At 36.4% G+C, this 22,857-nt stretch overlaps 1 protein-coding gene across 1 annotated transcript in view; it reads left to right on the plus strand.

The window, feature by feature from the left end:
- RXFP1 (relaxin family peptide receptor 1) overlaps window positions 1-22,857 on the plus strand; it is a 156,254-nt gene that overhangs the window by 91,397 nt on the left and 42,000 nt on the right. The window contains exons 5-9 of the mRNA XM_037829098.1: window positions 8,559-8,630; window positions 10,936-11,007; window positions 13,955-14,026; window positions 14,115-14,186; window positions 14,773-14,847. Of these exons, the coding sequence (XP_037685026.1) occupies window positions 8,559-8,630; window positions 10,936-11,007; window positions 13,955-14,026; window positions 14,115-14,186; window positions 14,773-14,847 (363 nt within the window). The remainder of the gene's footprint in view (window positions 1-8,558; window positions 8,631-10,935; window positions 11,008-13,954; window positions 14,027-14,114; window positions 14,187-14,772; window positions 14,848-22,857) is intronic.

A 22,857-nucleotide genomic window follows, 5' to 3' on the forward strand; every position in this document is an offset into this window, starting at 1 on the left:
CAAGTCTGCAAAGTAGGTTGTTGGAATTTTGATTGGGATTGCATTGAATCTGTAGGTGAGGGTAGAATTGACATCTTAATGACATCTAGCCTTCCTATCCATGAACAAGGAAAATTTTTCCATCTTTTAAGGCCTCTTTCTATTTCTTTTAGTAGAGTTATGTAGTTTTCTTTGTTTAGGTCTTTTACATCTTTGGTTAAGTTTATTCCTAGGTACTTAATTTTTTTAGTTGCTATTGAAAATGACATCTTTTCCTTGACTGTCTCTTCAATTTGAACATAGAAACATTACTGACTTATGTGCATTAATCTTGTATCCCGCTACTTTGCTAAATTTGTTTATTAGCTCTAGTAGCTGTATTGTCAATTTATCAGGGTATTCCAGATATAAGATCATATCATCTGCAAATAATGACAATTTTACTTCTTCCTTTCCAATTTGGATGCCTTTATTTCTTTGTCTTGCTGTATTGCCCTGGCTAGCCCTTCTAAGCACAATGTTTAGTAACAGTGGTGACAGTGGGCATCCCTGTTTCATTCCTGATCTTAGAGGGAAGGCTTTCAGTCTCTTACCATTGAGTACTATGCTAGCTGTGGGTTTTTCATATATGCTGTTTATCATATTGAGGAAGTTTCCTTCAATTTCTACCTTTTGAAGTGTTTTTATCAAAAAAGGATGTTGGATTTTGTTGAATGCTTTTTCAGCATCTATTGAGATGATCATTTGATTTTTCCCTTTTGATTTGTTAATGTGTTGTATTACATTGATTGATTTTCTTATGTTGAACCATCCTTGCATGCCTAGAATGAACCCCACTTGGTTCTGAATCACATTTTGACTCAGAGGTGTTGATGTTGTTTTTACTAACTCAAACTTGTATATGTAAAAGTGAATTATCCTCAAAGTTAATAAGTGGTTTGTTGATCCAGTACTAATTTGAATTCAACCAAACTTAGGAATACATACACATGCACACACACACATGCATAGACCAACAAAATGTATAACATTTTATGTAAAATTTCAAGGAAAGAAATAAGAGGAAACAAGGTGGAGACTGAGATTTCTTAGCTGGGTATTTTAATTCAATATTTTTACTGAGTTTTTTGTTTTCACATGGATGTTTTAATGCCTCGTAGTGCCAGCTTTGGATGAATGACAACAACATAAGAATAATCATCAAGTTTACAAATGTTGACAAATCCTACCTTTTTCCCAAAGCATATAACACAGTATTTATGTTTGAATATAAGGAGTAAGCTGCAGCTCAGAGTTGCTGTTGACAGGGTTACCATCAGATTCAGAGTCAATTCTGGGGAGTTTCCCCAATCCATAGTAGCCTGGGAATATGATTGAGAGCATCAGGCAGGTTAAGCTACAAAGCACTTTCCAAAGGAGAGAACATCCCACCTGAACTAAGGAAAGAGAAGAGCTCTTTGCATTCTATCCTATCCTTGTCTCACAACAGCTCTTTTTTTCATAGTAGTAATTATTCCTACCAGGAAAAAATAATCCCCCAAAAGGATCTGAGGTTCTATGAAGAGTTTCCATGTGTTGAGAATTGAATCGTGTTCCATACAAAAGGCATGTTTAGGCCCCAAATCCCTGGTCCCATAGGTGTGAACCCATTTGTAAACAGAACTTTTGAAGATGTTATTAGTTAAGGTCTGTCCAAAATGAGTGAAGGTGGGCCTTAATTCAATGCGGTTGAAGTCGTATAAGTGGAGGAAATTGGACACAAAAAAAAGAGAAGCCACAGGAACAGCCAGAAGCTGGAAGTCAACAGAACTCAAAGGAGAAAGGAGAAGATGCCTCCATGTGCATTGCCACATGATGGAAACACCAAGGAACCCCAAAGATCACCTGCAAGCCAGAAGATACCAGCCTCAGGAGAAAGGAAGCCTCTACCCTCTGAAACTGTGAGCCAATGTATTCCTGCTGTTAAGCCAACCCACTGTATAGAATTTGTTTTAGTAACCAGGAAATTAAAATGCATTATTTAAATTCTGACTGGAACTGCAAGGTATAAGAATTTATGATGTTTTTTTTCTATTTTTAAAGGAAAAAAAGTCTTATTACCTGAACTGCTTGCATGAAACTACTAGAAAATCCAAATTAAAAAATAGCCTGATGCCACCAACCTCAGTTTTCATTTTTCCCACAAGCAAGACTTGAATTCATTCTTTAACAACATAACTAATATTTGTAAGAAAATGGAACAGAGAGAAAGTGCCAGAGGGAGGGGTGTGGTGGATTGGAGCTATGAACCCCAGAAAACATTTTCTTAAACCTAATCCATTCCTATGGGTGTGAACTCATTGTAAATAGGTCCTTTTGATGAGGTTATGTGGAGGCACGGAAGGTTCCCTGGCTTGGCATGTTAGTCAGAAAGGCCGCCTCTTAAAAGGTTGAGAGAAGGCCAAGGCATTGTGTGCCTGAAGGCAGGCACTGAGGCATTGTACACCTTACGGCTGGCAATTAAGTTAGAGAATGATGCCAGGCTCCTTCCATGCCCCTGCTTTCCCACCTGGTTCAGAAGAGATCATTCCCTGAGATTGTTATTATCCTCAAGCTTGCACCCGAAAATTATAAACATGCTAGTCTTGTTATTTTAGAACAAACACAGTTCCCTGGGAAACAGGAAAACAATCATGTAATCCAAAGAATGCTTATGCTATATAATCTTGTACTAAAAAGCCAATAAAGAACTTCTTGCAGGAACACAAGAAGTGTTCCTTCTTTCACAAGGTTACTTCAGTAAAGTTGTGGCACGACCAAATCACAATACATCGTAATCTTATTACTGGAGTCATTTATAAGCAGAATGAAATTCAGGCACATAGAAAGAGAGAGAGTCATGGGAAGACGCCAGAAGCAGGGATGGCAATACTGATTTCAGATGAGGAAGACTTCAGGCCAAAGTGCATTGAACAAGACAAAGAAGAACACTTTATAATTCTAAAAGGTACAATTCACAATGAATTTATAATGGTTATGCATGTCTGCATTATAAATAATTCAGCGACCATCCATGTAAAGCAGAAACTGCAGCAATGCAAAGAGAAATACATAGAAATATACAAATAACAGCAGACTTCAATATACCAAAAATTAAACCAAAAGAATAAAAAAGGTCCATTCCCTAGAAACTTATAAACTGTTAATTAAAAAAGTATTGTGTAAAAGGGGAAATATAAACAAAAATTACAGAATGTCTGAGAAATAATGACAATAAACAATACATATCAGGATCTATGAGTTTTATGTAATCAGTGATGAGAGGAAAGTTTATATCCCTAAACTCCTGTCATTAAAAATAAAACAATAAAAATAAAATAAATTTTCTAACTTAAAAACCAAGAAAGTCCAGGGAGAGAACAATAAAGATTAAAGCAAAGATTAATGAGGTAGGGAACTTCTGGGGAATATGGTGGAGTATGGAGCACCAGGACTCAGTCCTTCCATCAAAACAACTATTAAATAGGCAGGAACTGTCTGAAACAAGGATTTTGAAACTCCATAGGCCAGAGGAGCACTGTACAAAATCCAGGAAAGAGAAGGAGGAAGAGGCTGATAAATTACAAGTAAAGAACTGTAAATTGCTCTCTTTTCACAGTGGCTACCAGCACCCATCCTCAACTCTTGTAGCAGATCACCACGGGGTCCAGTCCCTGGCTACCTGCTGGTGACATAAAGGGACATAAAAATCCTCTTCCCCAGTAACAGGGGTAGGCATGGCCTATTGCTGATCATAGCTTTTGAGTAGAAAATTTGGATTGCTGGGTCCCAGATCTGAGAATAATTATTGTTTCAACCCACCCCTGACAGAGGTGGTGGCAGACATTGTTTCAACCCTCCCTGAACAAGGGCGGAGGTGATGGAGACTTAAAGAAGCAGAACTTCCTCAGGGCTGCAGGAGACAGTTAGCTGATGGGCTGCACTTACTGGACAGGCCAGGAAAAAGCTCAGCTGTGGGGAACCATCGGAAAAGCTTATGGCACCCCTCCCCAGAGCACTTTGGAGCTGGACTGCACCCCATAGGTGGGTCCCTGGCCCTATTTTGACTGGGAAAGACTGACTTGGGAAAGTCTTCTCCAGAGTGACAAAAATGGCATAAAACTTACAAAGGCTAAATACCAAAACGGCAGAAGAAAGTCTTGTATTATCAGTGGTGACATTAAATATACATGGATTAAACCTCCCAGTGAAAAGCAGAGATTGGCAGAATGGATAAAAAAGCATGACCCAACTATATGCTGTCTGCAAGAGACTTGTCTTAAAGTCAAAGACACAAGTAGGTCCAAGGTGAAAGGATGGGAAAAAAATATACCATGCAAGAAGTAACTAAAAGAGAGCTGGGGTGGCTATACTAATATTGGATAAAATAGACTTTAAATCAGAAACAGTCATGAGGAACAGAGATGGTCATTACTTACTGATAAAGAGGACAATTCAACAGGAAGATGTAACAATTATAAACATATAAGGACTGTTGCATTTGCTAATGCTGCCGGAATGCAAAATACCAGAAATGGACTGGCTTTTATAAAGGGGATTTATTTGGTTACACAGTTGCAGTCTTAAGGCCATAAAGTGTCCAAGATAAGGCATCAACAATCAGGTAGCTTCACTGCGGGATGGCCAACAGCATCCAGAAAACCTCTGTTATCTGGGAAGGCACGTGACTGGCGTCTGCTCCAGAGTTCTGGTTTCAAAATGGCTTTCGACCAGGATGTTCCTCTCTAGGCTGCAGCAGCAAGCTCCTTCTGTCTGAGCTTCTTATATAGGGCTCCAGTAATTTAATTAAGAGCCATGCTGAATGGGTGGGGCCATATCTCCATGGAAATTATCCAATCAAATGTTTCACTCACAGTTGATTGAGTCACATCTCCATGGAAGCACTCAATCAAAGGATTGCAACCTAATCAACACTAATACATCTCGCCCCATAAGACTGCATCAAAGAACATGGCATTTGTGGGGACATAATATATCCAAACCGGCACAAGGACCTAACAGCAGAGTCCCAAAATATATGCAGGAGTTACCAACAGATTTGAAGGGAGAAATTGACAGTTCTACATTGATTGTAGTAGACTTTAATACACCACTCTCAATAATGGTTAGAAAATATAGTCAGAACATCAATAAGGAAGTACAGGATTTGAATGATACACTAAGCCAACTATACCAAACAGACATATACAGAACACTGCACCAAATTAAAAGAGAATACACAGTTGGACATCCTCACCTGGACTGGTGTTGATGTTGTCACAAACATTGGGACTGGCAGTTTGATGTGCTGAGCCCTCGAGCATGGAACTTGCCCTTATGAAGCTCGTTACTGCAAAGGAGAGTCTAAACTTGCATATAATTGTGCCTAAGAGTCTCCCCCTGAGTTCCTCTTTGTTGCTCAGATGTGGCCCTCTCTCTCGCTAACTGAGCCATCTCGACAGGTGAACTCGCTGCCCTTCCCCCTACGTGGGACCCGACTCCCAGGGGTGTAAATCTCCCTGGCAATGCAGAATATGACTCCCAGGGATGAATGTAGATCGTGGGACTGAGAGTATCTTCTTGACCAAAAGGGGGATGCAAAATGAGACGAAATAGTTTCAGTGGCTGAGAGATTCCAAATGGAGTCGAGAGTTCACTCTGGTGGACATTCTTATGCACTATATAGATAACACGTCCTAGGTTTTAATGTATTGGAATAGCTAGAAATAAATACCTGAAACTACCAAACTCCAACCCAGCAGTCTGGACTCCTGAAGATGATTATATAATAATGTAGATTACAAGGGGTGACAGTGTGATTGTGAAGACCTTGTGGATCACACCCCCTTTATCTAGTGTATGGATGAGTAGAAAAATGGGGATAAAAATGAAAGGACAAATGGGGTGGGATGGGGGGATGATTTGGGTGTTCTTTTTTCACTTTTATTTTTTATTCTTGTTCTGGTTCTTTCTGATGTAAGGAAAATGTTCAGAGATAGATTGTGGTGGTGAACGCATAACTATGTTATCATATTGTGGACAGTGGATTGTATACCATGGATGATTATATGGTGTGTGAATGTATTTCAATAAAACTGAATTTAATAAAAAAAAATAGTTAAAAAAAAAAAAACGAGAATACACATTCTTCACGAGTGCGCATGAATCATTCTCCAAGATAGACCATATGTTGGGTCACAAAAAAAGTCTCAAAAATTTCAAAAATATTAGAACCATACAGTATATATTCTCTGACCACAATGGAATGAAGCTAGAAATCAGTAACAGAGGGAGAAAGGTAAAATTCACAAATATGTGGAAATTAAACAACATACTCTTAAACAACCAATGAGTTAAAGAGGAAATCAGAGACGAGATTGGGAAAAATCTTGAGGTGAATGAAAATGAAAATACAACGTACCAAAACTTACAAGATTCAGCACGTGTTTACTGAGAAAATGAACAAATGAATGAACAAACAAATTTTATGAACATACTAAACTTTCATGTACATCCTAAAAAGCAAATTCAAATATATCACAATTTATATTTATACAGCACAGATATTTAGCCAGGATATAAAGTAGAATTTGGAATCTGAGCCAAACAAGAATCACTAGTAGAAAAGCAATTCTTATTAGCTAAGATAATGTAGGAAAGCATGTTTGGTGATAGCCCAGCACCAGCTATTTCAAGAGAGTTATTAGTTCACCCAATTTTGGCATTCATTCATTTAAAAATAATTAAGTGGCTGATATGGGATAGCCTAGAACAGCGTTTCTCAACCTTTTTTTTTTTCACTATTGCCTCTCCCTAGTCCCACTAAGGAGGTGTCTTAGATTTTTTTCCTTAATCGCATACCTACCCATGAAGTTTTAATACCACAGGTACACTATATATCTCTTTATGTACTGTAGGTATATCTGTTCTTTAGACATAAAGAGTAAGATTGTTTTTTCTGACCCCCAACAATGAGTTTTCTATCCTTTAGGGAAAATAACACTTGCATTGAGCATGCATGGTCTTTTAGACTTTGAAACCATGTTTCTCAAATTAGATTCCGAAAACATATTTCAGGAGGTCTGGGAAAATATACATATATATTTTCAAAGGGACCCAATACCAAGTATAATGGTTAAGTTCATGTGTCCACTTGGCTAGGTTATGGTGTCCAGTTGTTTGGTCAAACAAGCACTAGCATGATTGTTACTGTGAGAGTATTTCATGAATTTAAATCATTAGTCAGTCGATTGCATCTCTGGCTGATTGTATCTAGAATCAACAAGGAGATTGCCTTCAACAATGAGAAAAGTCTCACCCAATCAGTTGAAGGCTTTCAAGGAAGAACTAATGATCTCATCAATCAGAAAGAATTTCTCTTCTATTTCCGTCAGCCAGCTTCTCCTGGGGAATTCATCAAAATCTTCATCAGAGTTCCCAACTTGCAGCCTGCCCCATGGAATTCAGACTTGAATTCCATGGTCACATGAACCAGTTCCTAATCTCTTAATATATGTATATATCCTGTCAGTTCTGTTTCTTTGGAGAACCCTGACTAATACACCAAATTAAAGCAACAATGGTCTAAAATCTAAACATTATTAGTATCTTTTGTATGACACTGTCTTAACCTAAATCCTTTATGTCAATCAAGTATTTCCATGTTGTTTATCTCACAGTATGACTTTACCAATGAATATCTGTTCTATCATATTATATTTCAATAATGGCACCATATTATTAGAAGTTATCTAGTCCAAATTCCTCCCTTCACAAAGAGACTGAGAATTGGAAAGTTTATGTGTGATTCATGCAAGCAAACTTAACTAGTTAGAGGCACACGTGGGTCTGGACCCCAGCTACAATGGTATTGGGCTTTGGGGTGTTGTTTGTTTGTTTTGCTTGTTTTATTTTATTTTGTCTCCTCCTATATCACATTGCTTTTCTAGAACATTAAAGGTTTAAGTTCCTTCCATATAAATCCAGCTTTGTGGATTTGGTCTATGTCAAGTTGCTTATCAAATTGTGATACAAGAGAAATCTTTCTATGCAATTTATTGTAAAAATGGCATCATTTATTGAACAAAGATAGTTCAATTGTATGTTTCAATTGAAAGTTTCCTTCAAAACCAATTTGAAAAGAAAGCAAAAGTAATAGAATGTGAGCAATGAAATTTTGACAAGTATAAAATTAAGTCCTTGAATGTGTTTTAAACAGAAAATAACATTTCTCTTGTCACTGAAAAGTTGAGTTGTTTTCTGATATTCATTATATAAATATTGAAAAGGGGAACATAACTGAAAATCGATTATTTTTCCCAGTTTTATTATTTTAAAAGTTATAGTCAGAATTATCAAGTTGCAGCCTAAATTTAAGATGTATATCTTCAGTAATACAAAATCAACATATTAGAATGAAATTACAAATTAAGAGTGAGGTAATAAAAGACAATGTTTACTGAAAGCTGGATATTTAAGTAAAAACAGTTTACAATTATTCATATTGTTGTAGTTTAAGAGAAAAAAACTAGGTAAGAACCAAAAATTTGCATTTATTTTAGGTCACTTCAATGGAACGTAATAAGAAAGCTCCCTCCTGATGGTTTCAAGAAGTACCATGATCTTCAGAAGCTGTAAGAAAAATTTTAATTCCCAGTAATGAACTAAAGTTAACCAGCATTTTTTGGCATATGTTTCTTCCCACTTCTGTGGGAACCAACCCTGTACCCCTGCTAAACAATTCCCTGGAGAGCGATCAGACCTAAGCAATGGCACTCCCAGGTAGCATTTTTCCTGAGTAGTTCTTGAGGTCATTCTAGAAAAATCTCAGATACTTTACCCTAAAGAAACTAGAGCATATGTGCTGTGACTCCTCCTACCACACTCCCCCAAAATGGAGATACTCAGGAGTTTTTGCTCTCTGGCACAGCATGGGTTGTCTCAGTGTCCACCTTGGAGAAAGAGGTAATGGTCTTTTACTAGACCTGCCATCAAGGTTAGATAGTGACAGATTTTTGTTCATATGTTTACAAATTCAATATCTTTCTAAAGTAGCATATCATTGTGGTTTGAAACCTCTGAGCAGGTTGTTTTGGGGATTTGACTCCATTTTTATATCTGCCTTGTATGTTGAGTTTTATTTTTATCTCAGTTAGTATCTGACTTCCTAGCTTCCCTTCACTTTAGGTCTTGTTATGTACTCTCAAAATCCACAATAGCCCCGGGGATATTTGCCTGTTACTTAAGGTCGACTTTGTCATTTAATCGTATTGTCATGTGGTTGAGCTGTTGGGTTGAAATATGCTGTGCCTAAATCACACTATGTAGAAAAAGTATCAGAATTCCTCATTCCATTTTCATACTGGTGTTGGTTTTAGTTTGGATTTTAGACTAAAGAAACCTGGTACATAAATACATATTGGATACATTTGTGACAGGTGGAAGTACAGAACAGATAGTACAACAGAATCAGAAGAAAAAGTAAATCATTTCATTTAATGAAATATTCTGAAAACTGAGAATAAAAATTGTAGTGGAAATTACTTTTCTGAACTTTACTCTGAACACGTATTACCAATTAATGGAGAAGAGCTTTTCTAAATCAGTCCCGATATTAAAATTTCAAGATGATACTTTCTATTTTATTTTTTAGTTTCTGGAATATGGAGAATTTTTCTAACCTATACCACCACCTTCTGTCCAAATGTTTAAAAGGAGTTAGGACCACAAATTTTAAATAACAAAATTCAGGTTTACATAACACAGTAGTTTAGCTTTGCTGCACAATAAAAATTGAACTAAATTACTGAACAGCCAATTTGTTCCAAGCAATAAATGATCAAAATAACCAAATTTAAAAAGCTTTTCCTGATTAGTTATTAAAAGTTTAGCTTGACTTAACCTCTAGACAATGCAGTCTGTTGCTTAGTAGATCATTACAGTAGTTAAAAACAAAAAATACGTATTAGAGTCTTTCTATGAATTAGTGAGAAAGATGCATTTACCTACTATGGCACTCAGCATATTCTGTGAAATTGTTAGATGCATAATAAACGTAACAATAATATTTCACAATCAAGATAGATTTTATTGCATGTTGGAGAAATAGGGAATAGAAAATCTCTTTTAATCAAAATTTCTAGTTAAGAGTTCATTTGTGTTGATCTTTTTCTTCTGCTCCTAAAATTTATAACAGATTATATATAAACTCAGGCTACCCTAAAGGAAGATAGTGACCTTCACTCAGAATAAGAAGTCAGTCCTTTCTTGTTCATTCTCCACAACCTGGGACAAGTACTCATTAAAGCACAAAGCTTTATATGCGTACAACTGATGCAATTGTTTGTGCTCTGGCATTTACTTCCTTTGACCTCCAGTTAACTCAAGGCCAAAGTTCCAATGTTACTGTACTTAACTATGTAGGCCTGCATTCTTGTCTTGACATTCCAATCTAATTTATATTTTTCTAATCCTGATTCTTTATATTTTTCTCTTTTGTAATATATTCTCCCCATGAACTGCCTAAAATACTTTTTGGAATAAGGTTGGGGATATAAGTCAGTAATTACTAAAGTTGACTTGCTTCGCAGATTTACGAGTAACATGGAATATAGTTTGAGACATTAAACTTGCCACATCCTTGTAGTTTTGTCAGCACTGCATTGAGCCTTTCAAGTTTGAAGAATTATAGCAAAGAATGTTTAAAATCTGGTTCTAGGCTTACTCTGTCTGATGAGTAAGTGGTTAGTAGGCATTAAAGTTTATTCCTAGAAAATTCAAATATTTATTTTTAGCTGTGTTGTTTGCTTCTATAACTAGACTTTCTAAATAAATACTAGCCTAATTATACATAATTTTATACCAAAACAAAATTACATGAATATCCAGTTTTACTAAATTATTTCATTATGTTTACTTTTTTAATAATCATTTTCACAGGTGCTTGCAAAACAATAAAATTAGATCTGTATCCATGTATGCTTTCAGAGGACTGTACAGTCTTACTAAACTGTAAGTACCAGTGCCAAATAATTGGTCCATTCCATTGTGATCTGTCAGTCTGACCCAGTCCACATCAGCCCTCCTGCTTACAGCAGTGTCTGGGAGGTGTGCAAATAGTGCTGAAGGGGCAGCGTAGCATAGTGGCCAAGAACATGGGGATTTTGAATCAGGCCTGGGTCTCAGTCCTGACTTCATCACTTACTAGGTGTGTGATCTTGGACGATTTACTTTTCCTTTCTAAGCATCAGTTCTCTCTACTGTAAATTATGAAGAATAATAGTACCCACTTTGAAGGTTGTTGTAAGAACTAAATGAGAAAATCCATGCAAAGCCTGGCACACAGTAAGAACTCAATATTCATTAGTCATGATGACAGGAATGATTATTGAATGAATTTAATCAAAGCAAAAAAACCTGATGATAATAAACATCTATGAAGGAGAAAGCCCAAAGACTTCTCCAGTTATTCTTTTTCCATTAATTCTGCTTTTATGAATATATAAAGCACTGTGAAAACAAAATAGCAAAGTTTTTTAAAATAGGTTTTCTCAAAGGTCTACCAAGCAGTTGACCCTAACCCCTTAGAAGAAGTTACCGAATGAAAATATAACCAAAAATTATATAAATAAACAACTCTCTGTATTTCTATTTCTGTCCCATTTCTTTTAATCCTACTTTCTATCCAAACCCCAGAAATTCATTCCATTCATATTCCTAGCTTGTGATATCAGAGTTTGGGCTTGAGTCGAACGGGCACGTAATCATATACTAGAAAAATGGAAGAAGGCCACTAGGGGACTCAAAGCCTTAATAGTAGCCACTTCGCCATGTCATCTTCCCTTCTATTCCATCTCTGTTCTTTTGTGTCTTAGCATACTGCTCAAAGTCTCTCTTGGCGTCATTCTCATCAATGTCCTGGATAGCTTTCTCTCCAACCCCCATAAACCTATTTAAAACTTGCTAAACAGCATCTGCTTGGCTTTAGGTTCAAAAGATATGGAGGAAACTCTTAAATGTTAGTACAGAACTAGAGAGTAAATGTAAAGGTGCTCTCCATCTATTTTCATGGTTTTTTCATAACACTGGAATATTGTTTGAGTGTTAGAGATGGCACATACCTCTCGGTTTTTTAATAAATAGTCACTAGATACCTGCTCTTCATTCATCCACAAATATTTGTTGGCCCTCATAGTATGCAAGTTCTGCAGTTAGACACCATGGAGCATAGAAAGATAAACCAGTCATGATCCTTACACATACAATTTTGGGTAGAGTGCTATATAATCCCTGAGGAAAAGCCATGCCTCTTGCTCTCTAAAAGCCAAGGTAGAGAAAAGAATGTCAACACACATCCAACAATTTGAGAATTAAGAGGTTACTTAAGTCCTAAACCTGTCTTGTCCAGATCAAAACTGCTATTACAATTCACTGAAAGGAGTGATCATTTTGGATCCAGAGCATGAAGGATAGTTAGGAAGAGTGAGTAGGACTGTGCTAAGCAGATGAACATAGGATGCAGGGGTGGATCAAATGCCTTTTAGGAGGTGGGGGTCTGTTGGCTTTTAAGAGAGCCTCATGGGAGATGTTGAAACTATTCCTTACCCCTTCCTGTGCCCAAACGAGGCTCCAGGTTTATAAAAAGATGTCTCTAGCATGGGGCATCATTCCTTGCTACACCCTGGCAAAAGCCAAACCTGCAGGGAGAGAGGATTCCTGGCAGGGGAAATTTTACATGATGTCAATTCGAAGATCTGTAAGAGGGAGAAAAGAGAGAAATCAGTGTTATCCATGCATCAGTGGAACTGAAATTTGAACTAATGCTTCGATATGAATCATAGATAGAGAGGAAAAAGAAGAGGAAAGAATTTGGAGTGGGCAGTATGAGCAGAGATATTGTTGTAATAAATATGTACTTATTGTTTATTACATACCAGGCTATGATGTGCCAGTGTTTATGACATGCATCACCTCAAATTTTACAACAACCCTATGAAGTATGTACTGATATGATCCCCATTTTAGAGCTAGGGAAACTGAGGCTTACAGTTAATTAACTTGCTCAAGGTCACACTTTTAATAAGTAGCAGAACCAGGAATCAAAGTGTCTGACAGAAGATTCAGTGCATTGAATCACTACTTGAAAGAGATTGAAAATGGCAGGAGGAAGAAATCAACACAATAAATCAGAAAGTTAGTTCACTTTGCAGAAAAACGGGAAGTAAAGTTAGGTAGTAGGATAGGACCAAACTCAAGCAAGAGTTTTCCAGAACAGGTCTCTGCCTAACTCCTAGCTTCATCTCCTGCTTCTCCCCACAACATGTCATGAGGAGGCCAAACTGAATTACCTGGAGTTCCCTGGACTTGTCACTCTGTCTTACACCTCTTGCCTTAACATACAGCTATTTCCTATAACTCTCACCCATTCTTTGTTTTGTGAACATCGTTCCTTCATCCAAGACTTCTCAATTTTACCTCCTTTAGCAAAGACTTCCTGTCTCCTCCTTGCTCTGCATTCCCCACCCCCATCAAAATCAGGGGCTTTCTTCTCTGGAATGTCAGAACAACCACACATTAAAAACTCGACTCTTTTCTTTGTTGCTATAATAAGCTGCTCACCTGTTATCTCCCCTCAAGACACTAAGCCCCTCAAAGAACAGGGTGACATGCCTAACATAGTGCAACTGTGGAACTCTAACAGTTTGACAAATAAATGAATAGATTCATGAATAAGTAGATTAATCAGTTCATTATTTGATTATGGAAAAATTTTAAACTGGGTGTGATAAGGTAAGTGATAAGAAACTTTTAAAAATTCAAAGGCAGGGAAATGGCATGATGAGAATGATACATAAGAAAATTTAAAATAGATGTTGTTTTCTTTTCTTTTTTTTACTTTCCTTATTGTAAGACATCAAGAAGGTACAAATTTAATCTATTTATTTCTCCTTTTTTTCAGGTATCTCAGTCATAACAGAATAACCTTCTTAAAGCCTGGTGTTTTTGAAGATCTCCACAGACTAGAATGGCTGTATGTTTTATTTTTGTACATTTTATAATAATAGTTTTTGTATTTTAAAAATATATAAGTGAACCCATTTTTTTCTTCCGGCTGGCAGGATAATCGAAGATAATCACCTCAGTCGAATATCCCCACTAACATTTTATGGACTAAATTCTCTTATACTCTTGTAAGTACTAAACTAAAGCATATATTTCAATTGAAAGAAAAGACATGAATAAAATTTACTGCTTTAAGCCCAATATATTAAATTTGGAATTGTTAAAACCCTGAAAGTCCTTTTCAGCTGAAAATCACCTTTTGGTCATATGCTACAAGACTATTCTATAGCTTTGAGAATTTGAACAATTGCATAAGCCTCCTGACTCCTAGAATGTCACCCCATTGAAACCAAATATAGCCTCACTATCATATTTTATTGAAATATTCTTAAGCAAATCATTAATTTCCTATATTAATCTTGATAAAGAAAAACAGCTTTCATTTAAAGTTGCCTCATTTCCACTCCCTACTGCTAAAGAGCACAGACTTTATTTCAGCTACTAATATTGCTGCTTCCTCTAATTTGATAGCTAATGCTTGCCAAAATTTGATTTACTAATAAGCTGCTAAATATAACAAAACTTACAGAGAAGAATCGAGAAGGCAGCTAACAGTAAATTTTAATGGTTTCATACAAATAATGATAGTACCACCTTTGACTTAAGGTAAGAAATGAACTAGAAAAATGTGACTTTATTTCTTTTCTTTTTCAGAGTACTGATGAATAATGCCCTGACAAGTTTGCCTGATAAACCTCTTTGTCAGCACATGCCAAGACTACATTGGCTGTAAGTTGCTCCATCTTTTTTTTTAAAGAAGTCAACTATTTTTTCTATTTTGCCTAATTGATTTTGGATATCAGCTTTTTGATATTAGGTTGTTAATATCATATTACATTTCTTCAAATTACTTTAGAATGATTTTTATATTAAATATCCACTTTACCTAAACTAACTCCTCCAAACTCTTACCAAAATTAAACAATTCAAAAAGACACTTTGGAGCCAGGAAGAAGGAAAACAGAAGGATGTCATGGTATCTATATAACATCCCCCACCCCTACCTTTTCCCTGTCTTATTAATTTGCTACAGAAAGACTAAGTCACTTTTGTTTCATTCCTTAACTCTGAATCATGAAAATATGGTATTTAATATTACTTATATTTTAAAATCTCATCACAGTAGAATCTATTCCAGGGAAATTTTTTGCAGTAGCTTTGCCAGTGGTAATTAAGTATCACTCTCTCCTCCTAAAATCAAATATCCAGTAAATTTGCCATTCCAGAATACAGACAAGAATGAAGAAATAAAAATGCAAAATAGCTATTAAAAAGTTCAATGAATAAACTGCATATGCATCATTTTAATCATATGAAAACTCCCACTGTCTTATTTTGTAGGACATTTTCTAAAGGTTGATTGGTTTCTCAGATTAGAAGTGCAAAATTAAAAGTAGAGGGGAAAGGTAGAGTCAGATACTCATTGATTGTGATAAGGAGTGACAACAAATAGCCTAATAAAGTAGAGGACTGAAATGCTATAAAAAATAGACATGCAATTCAAAATATACTAGTTTGAAACTAACTATAGGAAGACAAACATTCAAAACTATTTTCTAAGTCCAGAAGGCATCTTAATATGACATTTATCTCATTGACAATGAACTAAAATCATTAAGGAGAGGCAAATTAAATTCAATATCCTTTGTTGTAATTGAATTTTCATTCAAATGAATACATTAACAAGTGTTACATACTCAGTATCCAATAAAGATGAACCAAAATTGATCAATACTTACATTAGTATATTAGCAATTAAAAATTCATGTACTGAAACAAAAGGCGAGCATGGGAGGTATTATATACATACAATTATAAACCTTCCTTTGCTTTTAAAAGAGAATAAAATATACAATACACTTCGGACAAAAATTAAAATGCTTAACATTTAGTACTATTATGGGTTAAATTGTGTCCCCCAAAAAGATATATTGAAGTCCTAGCCCCAGTACCTCACAATCTGACCTTATTTGGAAATAGGGTTGTTGCAGATGATTCAAATTAGTTAAACTAAGATGAGGTCATACTGGAGTAGGTTGCACCCCTAATCCAACATGACTGGTGTCCTTATAGGAAAAAGTAAATTTAGACACAGCAAATAGACACTCAGGAGAAAGCTAAGTGAAGATGGAAGAGGCAGAGATTGGACTGATGCATCTACATTCCAAGGAATGCCAAGGATGGCTGGCCAACACCAGAAGCTAGAAGGAGCAAGGAGGATTCTCCCCTATAGGTTTCAGAGGGAGCATGGCCCTGCCAACACCTTGATTTCATACATCTAACCTCTATAACTGTGCGAGAATAAAATTTCAGTTGTTTTAAGCCATCTAGTTTGTAGGCTTTGTTATTGTAGCCTTGGAAAACTAAGACAATTACACCAAAAAGGTGACTTGTTTAAGTTTCATTACTAAACTTATCATCTGTAGATTTTAGCTATCCTAAACAACTCATATTATATGCATTCCTGATAGTGAATAATATCCCAGTATTAATACTAGTAATAATAATTTTTGCTTTATAGGTATTCATCTCTTTAAAAATTAATATAATATCTTTACTTTGCACATGAACTTTAATTTAATAAGATATGAACTTGAAAATCTGATAGATCTGTTGGCCAAAAAATATTTTAAGTTTAATTTAGGGGAAAAATACACATAAAATAAAAGACACATCGCAGCCTGGGAAATCATGCTTGCCATATATTTGACAGGCAATGGATTAAAACCTTTAACACAGTTCCTTTGGAGAATAAGAAAACTGTGAACACTGCCATAACAGGTGGGAAATTTGAAAAGAAAGAAATATAAGGAATAAATAAGCATATGAATAGATGGAGAAATAGCCAAAGGTGAACTAAAGAGCAAGAGAGTAAAGTAAACTCTTATTTTGAGATATGAAAGTCTAAGCATGATTATATAATGTCATAAGAAGCCAATATGAAGAGATTGTTAAAATAGGAGACAGTAAAGATATATAATGGAGCAAGGTACTAGAAGACATGGAAAATGATGGAAAAATAAAATGTGAATAATAGATTAAAGAGAGAGAGAGAGAGAATGTATGTATATACAGCAGTGAAAATGAATGAACTAGCCCTACGTCCATCAATGTGGATCCATTTCAAGAACATGATATGAATTATGAAGGAAAAGTCACAGAAGCATACATATAATAAATTACAGCTTCATTCTAACAATATTGTGCTTAGGATATAGAAAGCCACAAGATGACATTGCTCCTTTTCTTCAAGTAAAAAAAACACCTCATAATCTATTAATTCTTATTTTCTGGAACCCATCAGAGAGCTACAGTCATAAGGCAAGTAAGTACACTGAATTCTAAAGAGTGGCAAGGAGAGATGGAACATATAAACTATTTCGTTTTTGGCAAAGCACAGGATGAAGAGTTAGATGTCATAAGAGCAGGTGAGAAGAAAACTAATAAAATTTTAATAACCTTGTAAATGTTAAGGTTGTCTAGCATAACACTTTAGAATAATTGGGAACCCCACACTCAAGAGGAGTCAGTTATCCCTCACAGGCTCTTTTCCACTGCCCTCCACCAGCTCTCAAGAAAAATTAGGAGCAGATAAGGAGGCCAGAGAGACTCTTCTTTGTTGGCACACAGGCAGAAAATACCACCATCTTCCCCAGACTCTTCCCTCTTACAAAGCAAAAGCCTTAAGCCACTGGGGGAGGACAAGAAGCACCCCAGGTCCCAGGCAAAGATTCACTGCTTTGGCAGGAAAGGTAGAAGCAAAAGCCTTCTGCCCCAGTGGTATGGGCAGAAAAAAAAACTCTCCAGGCCAGGATCCTGCACTTATACAAAGAAGTGGGTCGCCCACTTGGGTAGGAGCTGAAATCTCTCTAATGAGAGTTAGACTGCTGGGGACAAGGAGAACAGCAATGCCAAGAAAGCCCCATCCCCAAAAGAGCAAGAAAAAAAAACATTGTCAGAAGGTAAAGCAATCAACAGAATCAGACCTAAAGTGACTCAGATGTTACAACTACCAAAAGTGACATTAAAATCTTATGATTAGTTATTTAAATGATATCATGGGAAAGGTAGACAATATAAATGAACACATGAAAATGTCAGCAAAGAGATGGAAGCTATAAAGGAGAATCAAAGAATTTGGTTCAGCAGACTGAACACAGCCAAGGAAAGAATCAATGACCTTGAAGACAGGTGAATAGAAAGTTTTCAAATTGACACAAAATGAGAAAAGAAAGTAAAGTAAAGATAGAAAAGAGAATCTAAGAGTTTGGAGATAATATAGAATTGTCTAATAAATGTGTAAATGGAGTCAAAGAAAAAAACAGAGGAGAAGAACAGGACAGAAGAAATACCTAAGGAGTTAATGGCCAAGAATCTTCCAAATTGATGTAATACAATCATTTCAGTTTGCTAAAACTGCCAAAATGCAATATACCAGAAATGGACTGGCTTTTACAATGGAGGTTGTTAGTTCACAAATTTACCATTCTAAGGCTACAAAAATATCCCAATTAAGGCATCAATAGGATGATTCATTCTTTGAAGAAAGGCCAATAGCATCTGGGGTTCCTCAGTCACCTGGGAAGGCACATGGACGGAGTCTGCTGGGCCTCTTCCAGGGTTAGCTTCTGGTTTCTGTTGCTTTCTCCAAAATGTCACTAGGCTTCTGTCTTAGCTTCTCTCTCTCAACTCCTGTGTATCCTTGCTTGTTTCTCCCAGGCATCTGTCTCTAGGCATCTTGGGGTCCTTTCTTAGCTTCTCCAGGGCACACTCTGGATTCATCTCTTAACTTATCTCCTGGTTCTGGTTTCAACAGCTATCTCCAGAATGTCTCTGGTCATTTTCTCTCTAAGTGTCTCTGAGATCTCTTCAAAATGTCTTTGCCTTTTATCCTCTCAGAGAGGATGCCAGTAAACTAATTAATATTTAAGACCCACCTTGAATGGGCAGGGTCATATTTCCATGGAAATAATCTAATCAGAAGGACCCACCCACAATAAGTCTGCACCCACAAGATTGGATGAAAAGAACATGACTTTTGTAGGGTAGATTCAAACCAGCACAATAACAAACTTAGAAATCTAAGAACCTCAGAAAAACTCAAGCAGAAGTAGGAAAAAAGAAAAAAACTACACAAATCATAGTCAAACTGTTGAAAACCAAAAATAAAGACAAAACCTTGAAGGCAACCAGAGAAAATATAAATATTACAATATAATCCAAGAAAGATAGATACCACAAACTTCTTGACAAGACAGGAACTATGTAAGCCCAGTACACAATGGAGCTTTACCTTCAAAGTACTGAATGAAAAAAGTAACTGCAACTCAGAAGTTCATATACAGCAAAAATATGTTTTAAAAATGAAGGTGAAATAAGGACTCTTTCAGAAACACAGAAACTGAGAAATATCATTGCCAGCAGACCTACACTATAAGAAATATTAAATGAAGTTCCTCAGGCAAAGGAATAAGATACCAGATAAAAATTTGCATCTACACAAAGAAATGAACAATGCTTAAAAAATGGACAGGGATTTATAAAGCAAATATTACCCACATTTCTTTTTTTTTAATTTAATTCCATTGAGATTGTTCATATACCATGCAATTATACAAAGATCCAAAGTGCACAATCAATTGCCCATGGTACCATCATACAGCTGTGCATCCATCACAATTTTTTTTCAATTTTTAGAACATTTTCATTACTCCAGAGAAGAAATAAAGAGAAAAAAGAAAACTTATTTCCTCCTATACCCTAACAATCCCCCCTCCATTAATGACTCATAGTATTGGTATTGAACATTTGTTACTACTGATGAAATAATTTTAAAATACTGTTAACAGTAGTACATAGTTTGCAATACGTATATTTTTTCTATATATGTCCCTCTATTATTAACTTCTAGTTATAGTGTCATACATTTGCTCTAGTTCATGAAAGAGATTTCTAATGTTTGTACAGTTAATCACGGACATTGTCCACCACAAGATTCACTGTTTTATACATTCCCATCTTTTAACCTCCAGCTTTCCTTCTGGTGACCTACATGACTCTAAGCTCCCCCTTTCCACCACATTCACACACCATTCAGCACTGTTAGTTATCTCATGATAATGTGCTACCATCACCTCTGTCCAGTTCCAAACACTTAAGTTCAACCTAGTTGAACATTCTGCTCATAATAAGCAACAACTCCCCATTCTTTAGCCTCGTTCTATACCCTGGCAACTTATATTCATGTCTATGTGTCTACATATTATAATTAGTTCCTATCAGTGAGACCGTGCAATATTTGTCCTTATGTGTCTGTCTTATTTCATGCAATATAGGGCCCTCAAGGTTTCTTCATCAACCCTTTTTTTTTAAGATGGTTTTGTTCACCCACCATACATTCCATCCAAAGTAAACAATAGATGGGTCCCTGTATAGTCAGATATTTATGTATTCACCATTATCTATATAAGGACATCTCCATTTCTTCCACAAACAAAGAGAAAGAGTCAAAAAATGTAGAGAGACAAAAGAAAAAGAAAAAGAAAGAAAGAAAAAACATGACAGCTAAAAAGCAATGAAAGGAAAGAAAGAATTAAACTAAAATAGAATAAAAGAGTCAGACAACATCACCAATGCTGAGTCCCATACCCCTCCCTTATGTCCCCCTCTTATGCATTTAGCTTTGGTATATTGCCTTTGCTACATTAAAGGAAGCATAATACAATGTTTCTGTTAACTATACTCTCTAGTTTGCACTGATGGTATTTTTTCCCCTATACCACCCTATTTTTAACACCTTGCAAGGCTGACATTCATTTGTTCTCCCTCATGTAAAAACATTTGTACATTTTATCACAATTGTTGAGCACTCTAGGTTTCACTGAGTTATACAGTCCCAGTCTTTATCTTTCCTCTTTCCTTCTCGTGTCCTACATGCTCCTAACCTTCCTCTTTAAACCATACTCACAGTCATCTTTCTTCAGTATGCTTATATTGCTGTGCTACCATCACCCCAAATTGTGTTCCAAACCTCTCACTCCTGTCTTTTCCTTTCTGTCTGTAATGCTCCCTTTAGTATTTCCTGTAAAGCAGGTATCTTGTTCACAAACTCTCTCATTGTCTGTCAAAGAATATTTTAAACTCTCCCTCTTATTTGAAGGACAGTTTTGCCAGATATAGGATTCTTGGTTGGCAGTTTTTCTCTTTCAGTATCTTAAGTATATCACACCACTTCCTTCTTGCCTCCATGGTTTCTACTGAGAAATCCACACATAGTCTTATCAAGCTTCCTTTGTATGTGATGGATCGCTTTTCTCTTGCTGCTTTCAAGATTCTCTCTTTGTCTTTGACATTTGATAATCTGATTAAGTGTCTTGGCGTAGGCCTATTCAGAACTATTCTGTTTGGGGTACACTGCGCTTCTTGGATCTGTAATTTTATGTCTTTCATAAGAGATGGGAAATTTTCATTGATTATTTCCTCTATTATTTCTTCTGCCCTCCTTTCTCCTTCTCTTCTCCTTCTGGGACACCCATGACATGTACATTCATGCACTTCATGTTGTCATTCAATTCCCTGAGACATTGCCCATATTTTTCCATTCTTTTCTCTGTCTGTTCTTTTGTGTGTAGGATTTCAAGTGTCTTGTTCTCCGGTTCCTGAGTGTTTTCTTCTGCCTCTTGAGATCTGCTGTTGTATGTCTCCATTGTGTCTTTCATCTCTTGTGTTGTGCCTTTTATTTCCATAGATTCTGCCAGTTGTTTTTTCAGACTTTTGATTTCTATCCTATATTTGCCCAGTGTTTTCTTTATAGCCTTCATCTCTTTTGCTATATCTTCCCTGAACTCATTGATTTGGTTTTTTAATTTGATTTAGCATATTTCTTTGAAAATCTTTAATAGATTGTTTCATTAAAGTGAAGCAATAACTCAACTGTATTTTGATTGGGGTGTAAGTTTGTTCCTTTGACTGGGCCATATATTTGTTTTTCCTAGTGTAGATTGTAGTTTTCTGTTGTCTAGGCATCTGGTTTCCTTGGTTACCCTAATCAGATTTTCCCAGACCAGCATGGGATCAGGTCTCAGAATGGGGTTATATTCAGGGTGTATCTTAGAAGAATGACATACTTTCCTGTCAGGCCTCTAGTCACTGTGCTTTTCCTAACCTGCCTAGCAGGTGGCTCTTGTCAGCCTGTTGCTCCTGACTGTTGTAAGGAGGTGTGGCCCCTTCAGTTTCTGTTTTGGCTGTTTTCCCCCAGCCTCTGGGGTCTGGTTCTGAAGGGAAAGCTGGGCTCTACCTCCTTAGTCTTAGGGAAGATACACTTCCTAGGGAGTTATCATCCACAATTGAATTGTCTCTCTGACTCTCTTATCTCCAACCCTGTCCGGTTCAGAGTGCTGTGAACTGAAAATGGCTAAGGCTTTCTCCTCTGAGCCCCTCAGGTTGAGAGAGGGAAAAAGGGACAGAAAGCCCCCTTTTGGATCCAGTACTTGGCCCCCCAGTTTCACTCATCACCCAGAGGTAACACCTGGTCTTCTGGACTTCCCCTCCTGGGACAGATGAATCTTCTGGTTCTTTCAGGTCAGTCATCACTAAAAGCCTCTGTCTGCTTGTTAGGGGTTTATAGCTTGTATTCTGCAGTCCACACTTGTTAATTAAAACCCCAGGTGGAGCTCAGCTGAGCTATATTCACTCACTGGAGTGTGCCACTCTACCACAGGATGTTTTGCAGCTCAGTCT

Source organism: Choloepus didactylus, chromosome 3, assembly GCF_015220235.1.
Source record: "Choloepus didactylus isolate mChoDid1 chromosome 3, mChoDid1.pri, whole genome shotgun sequence".
Lineage (NCBI taxonomy): Eukaryota > Metazoa > Chordata > Mammalia > Pilosa > Megalonychidae > Choloepus > Choloepus didactylus.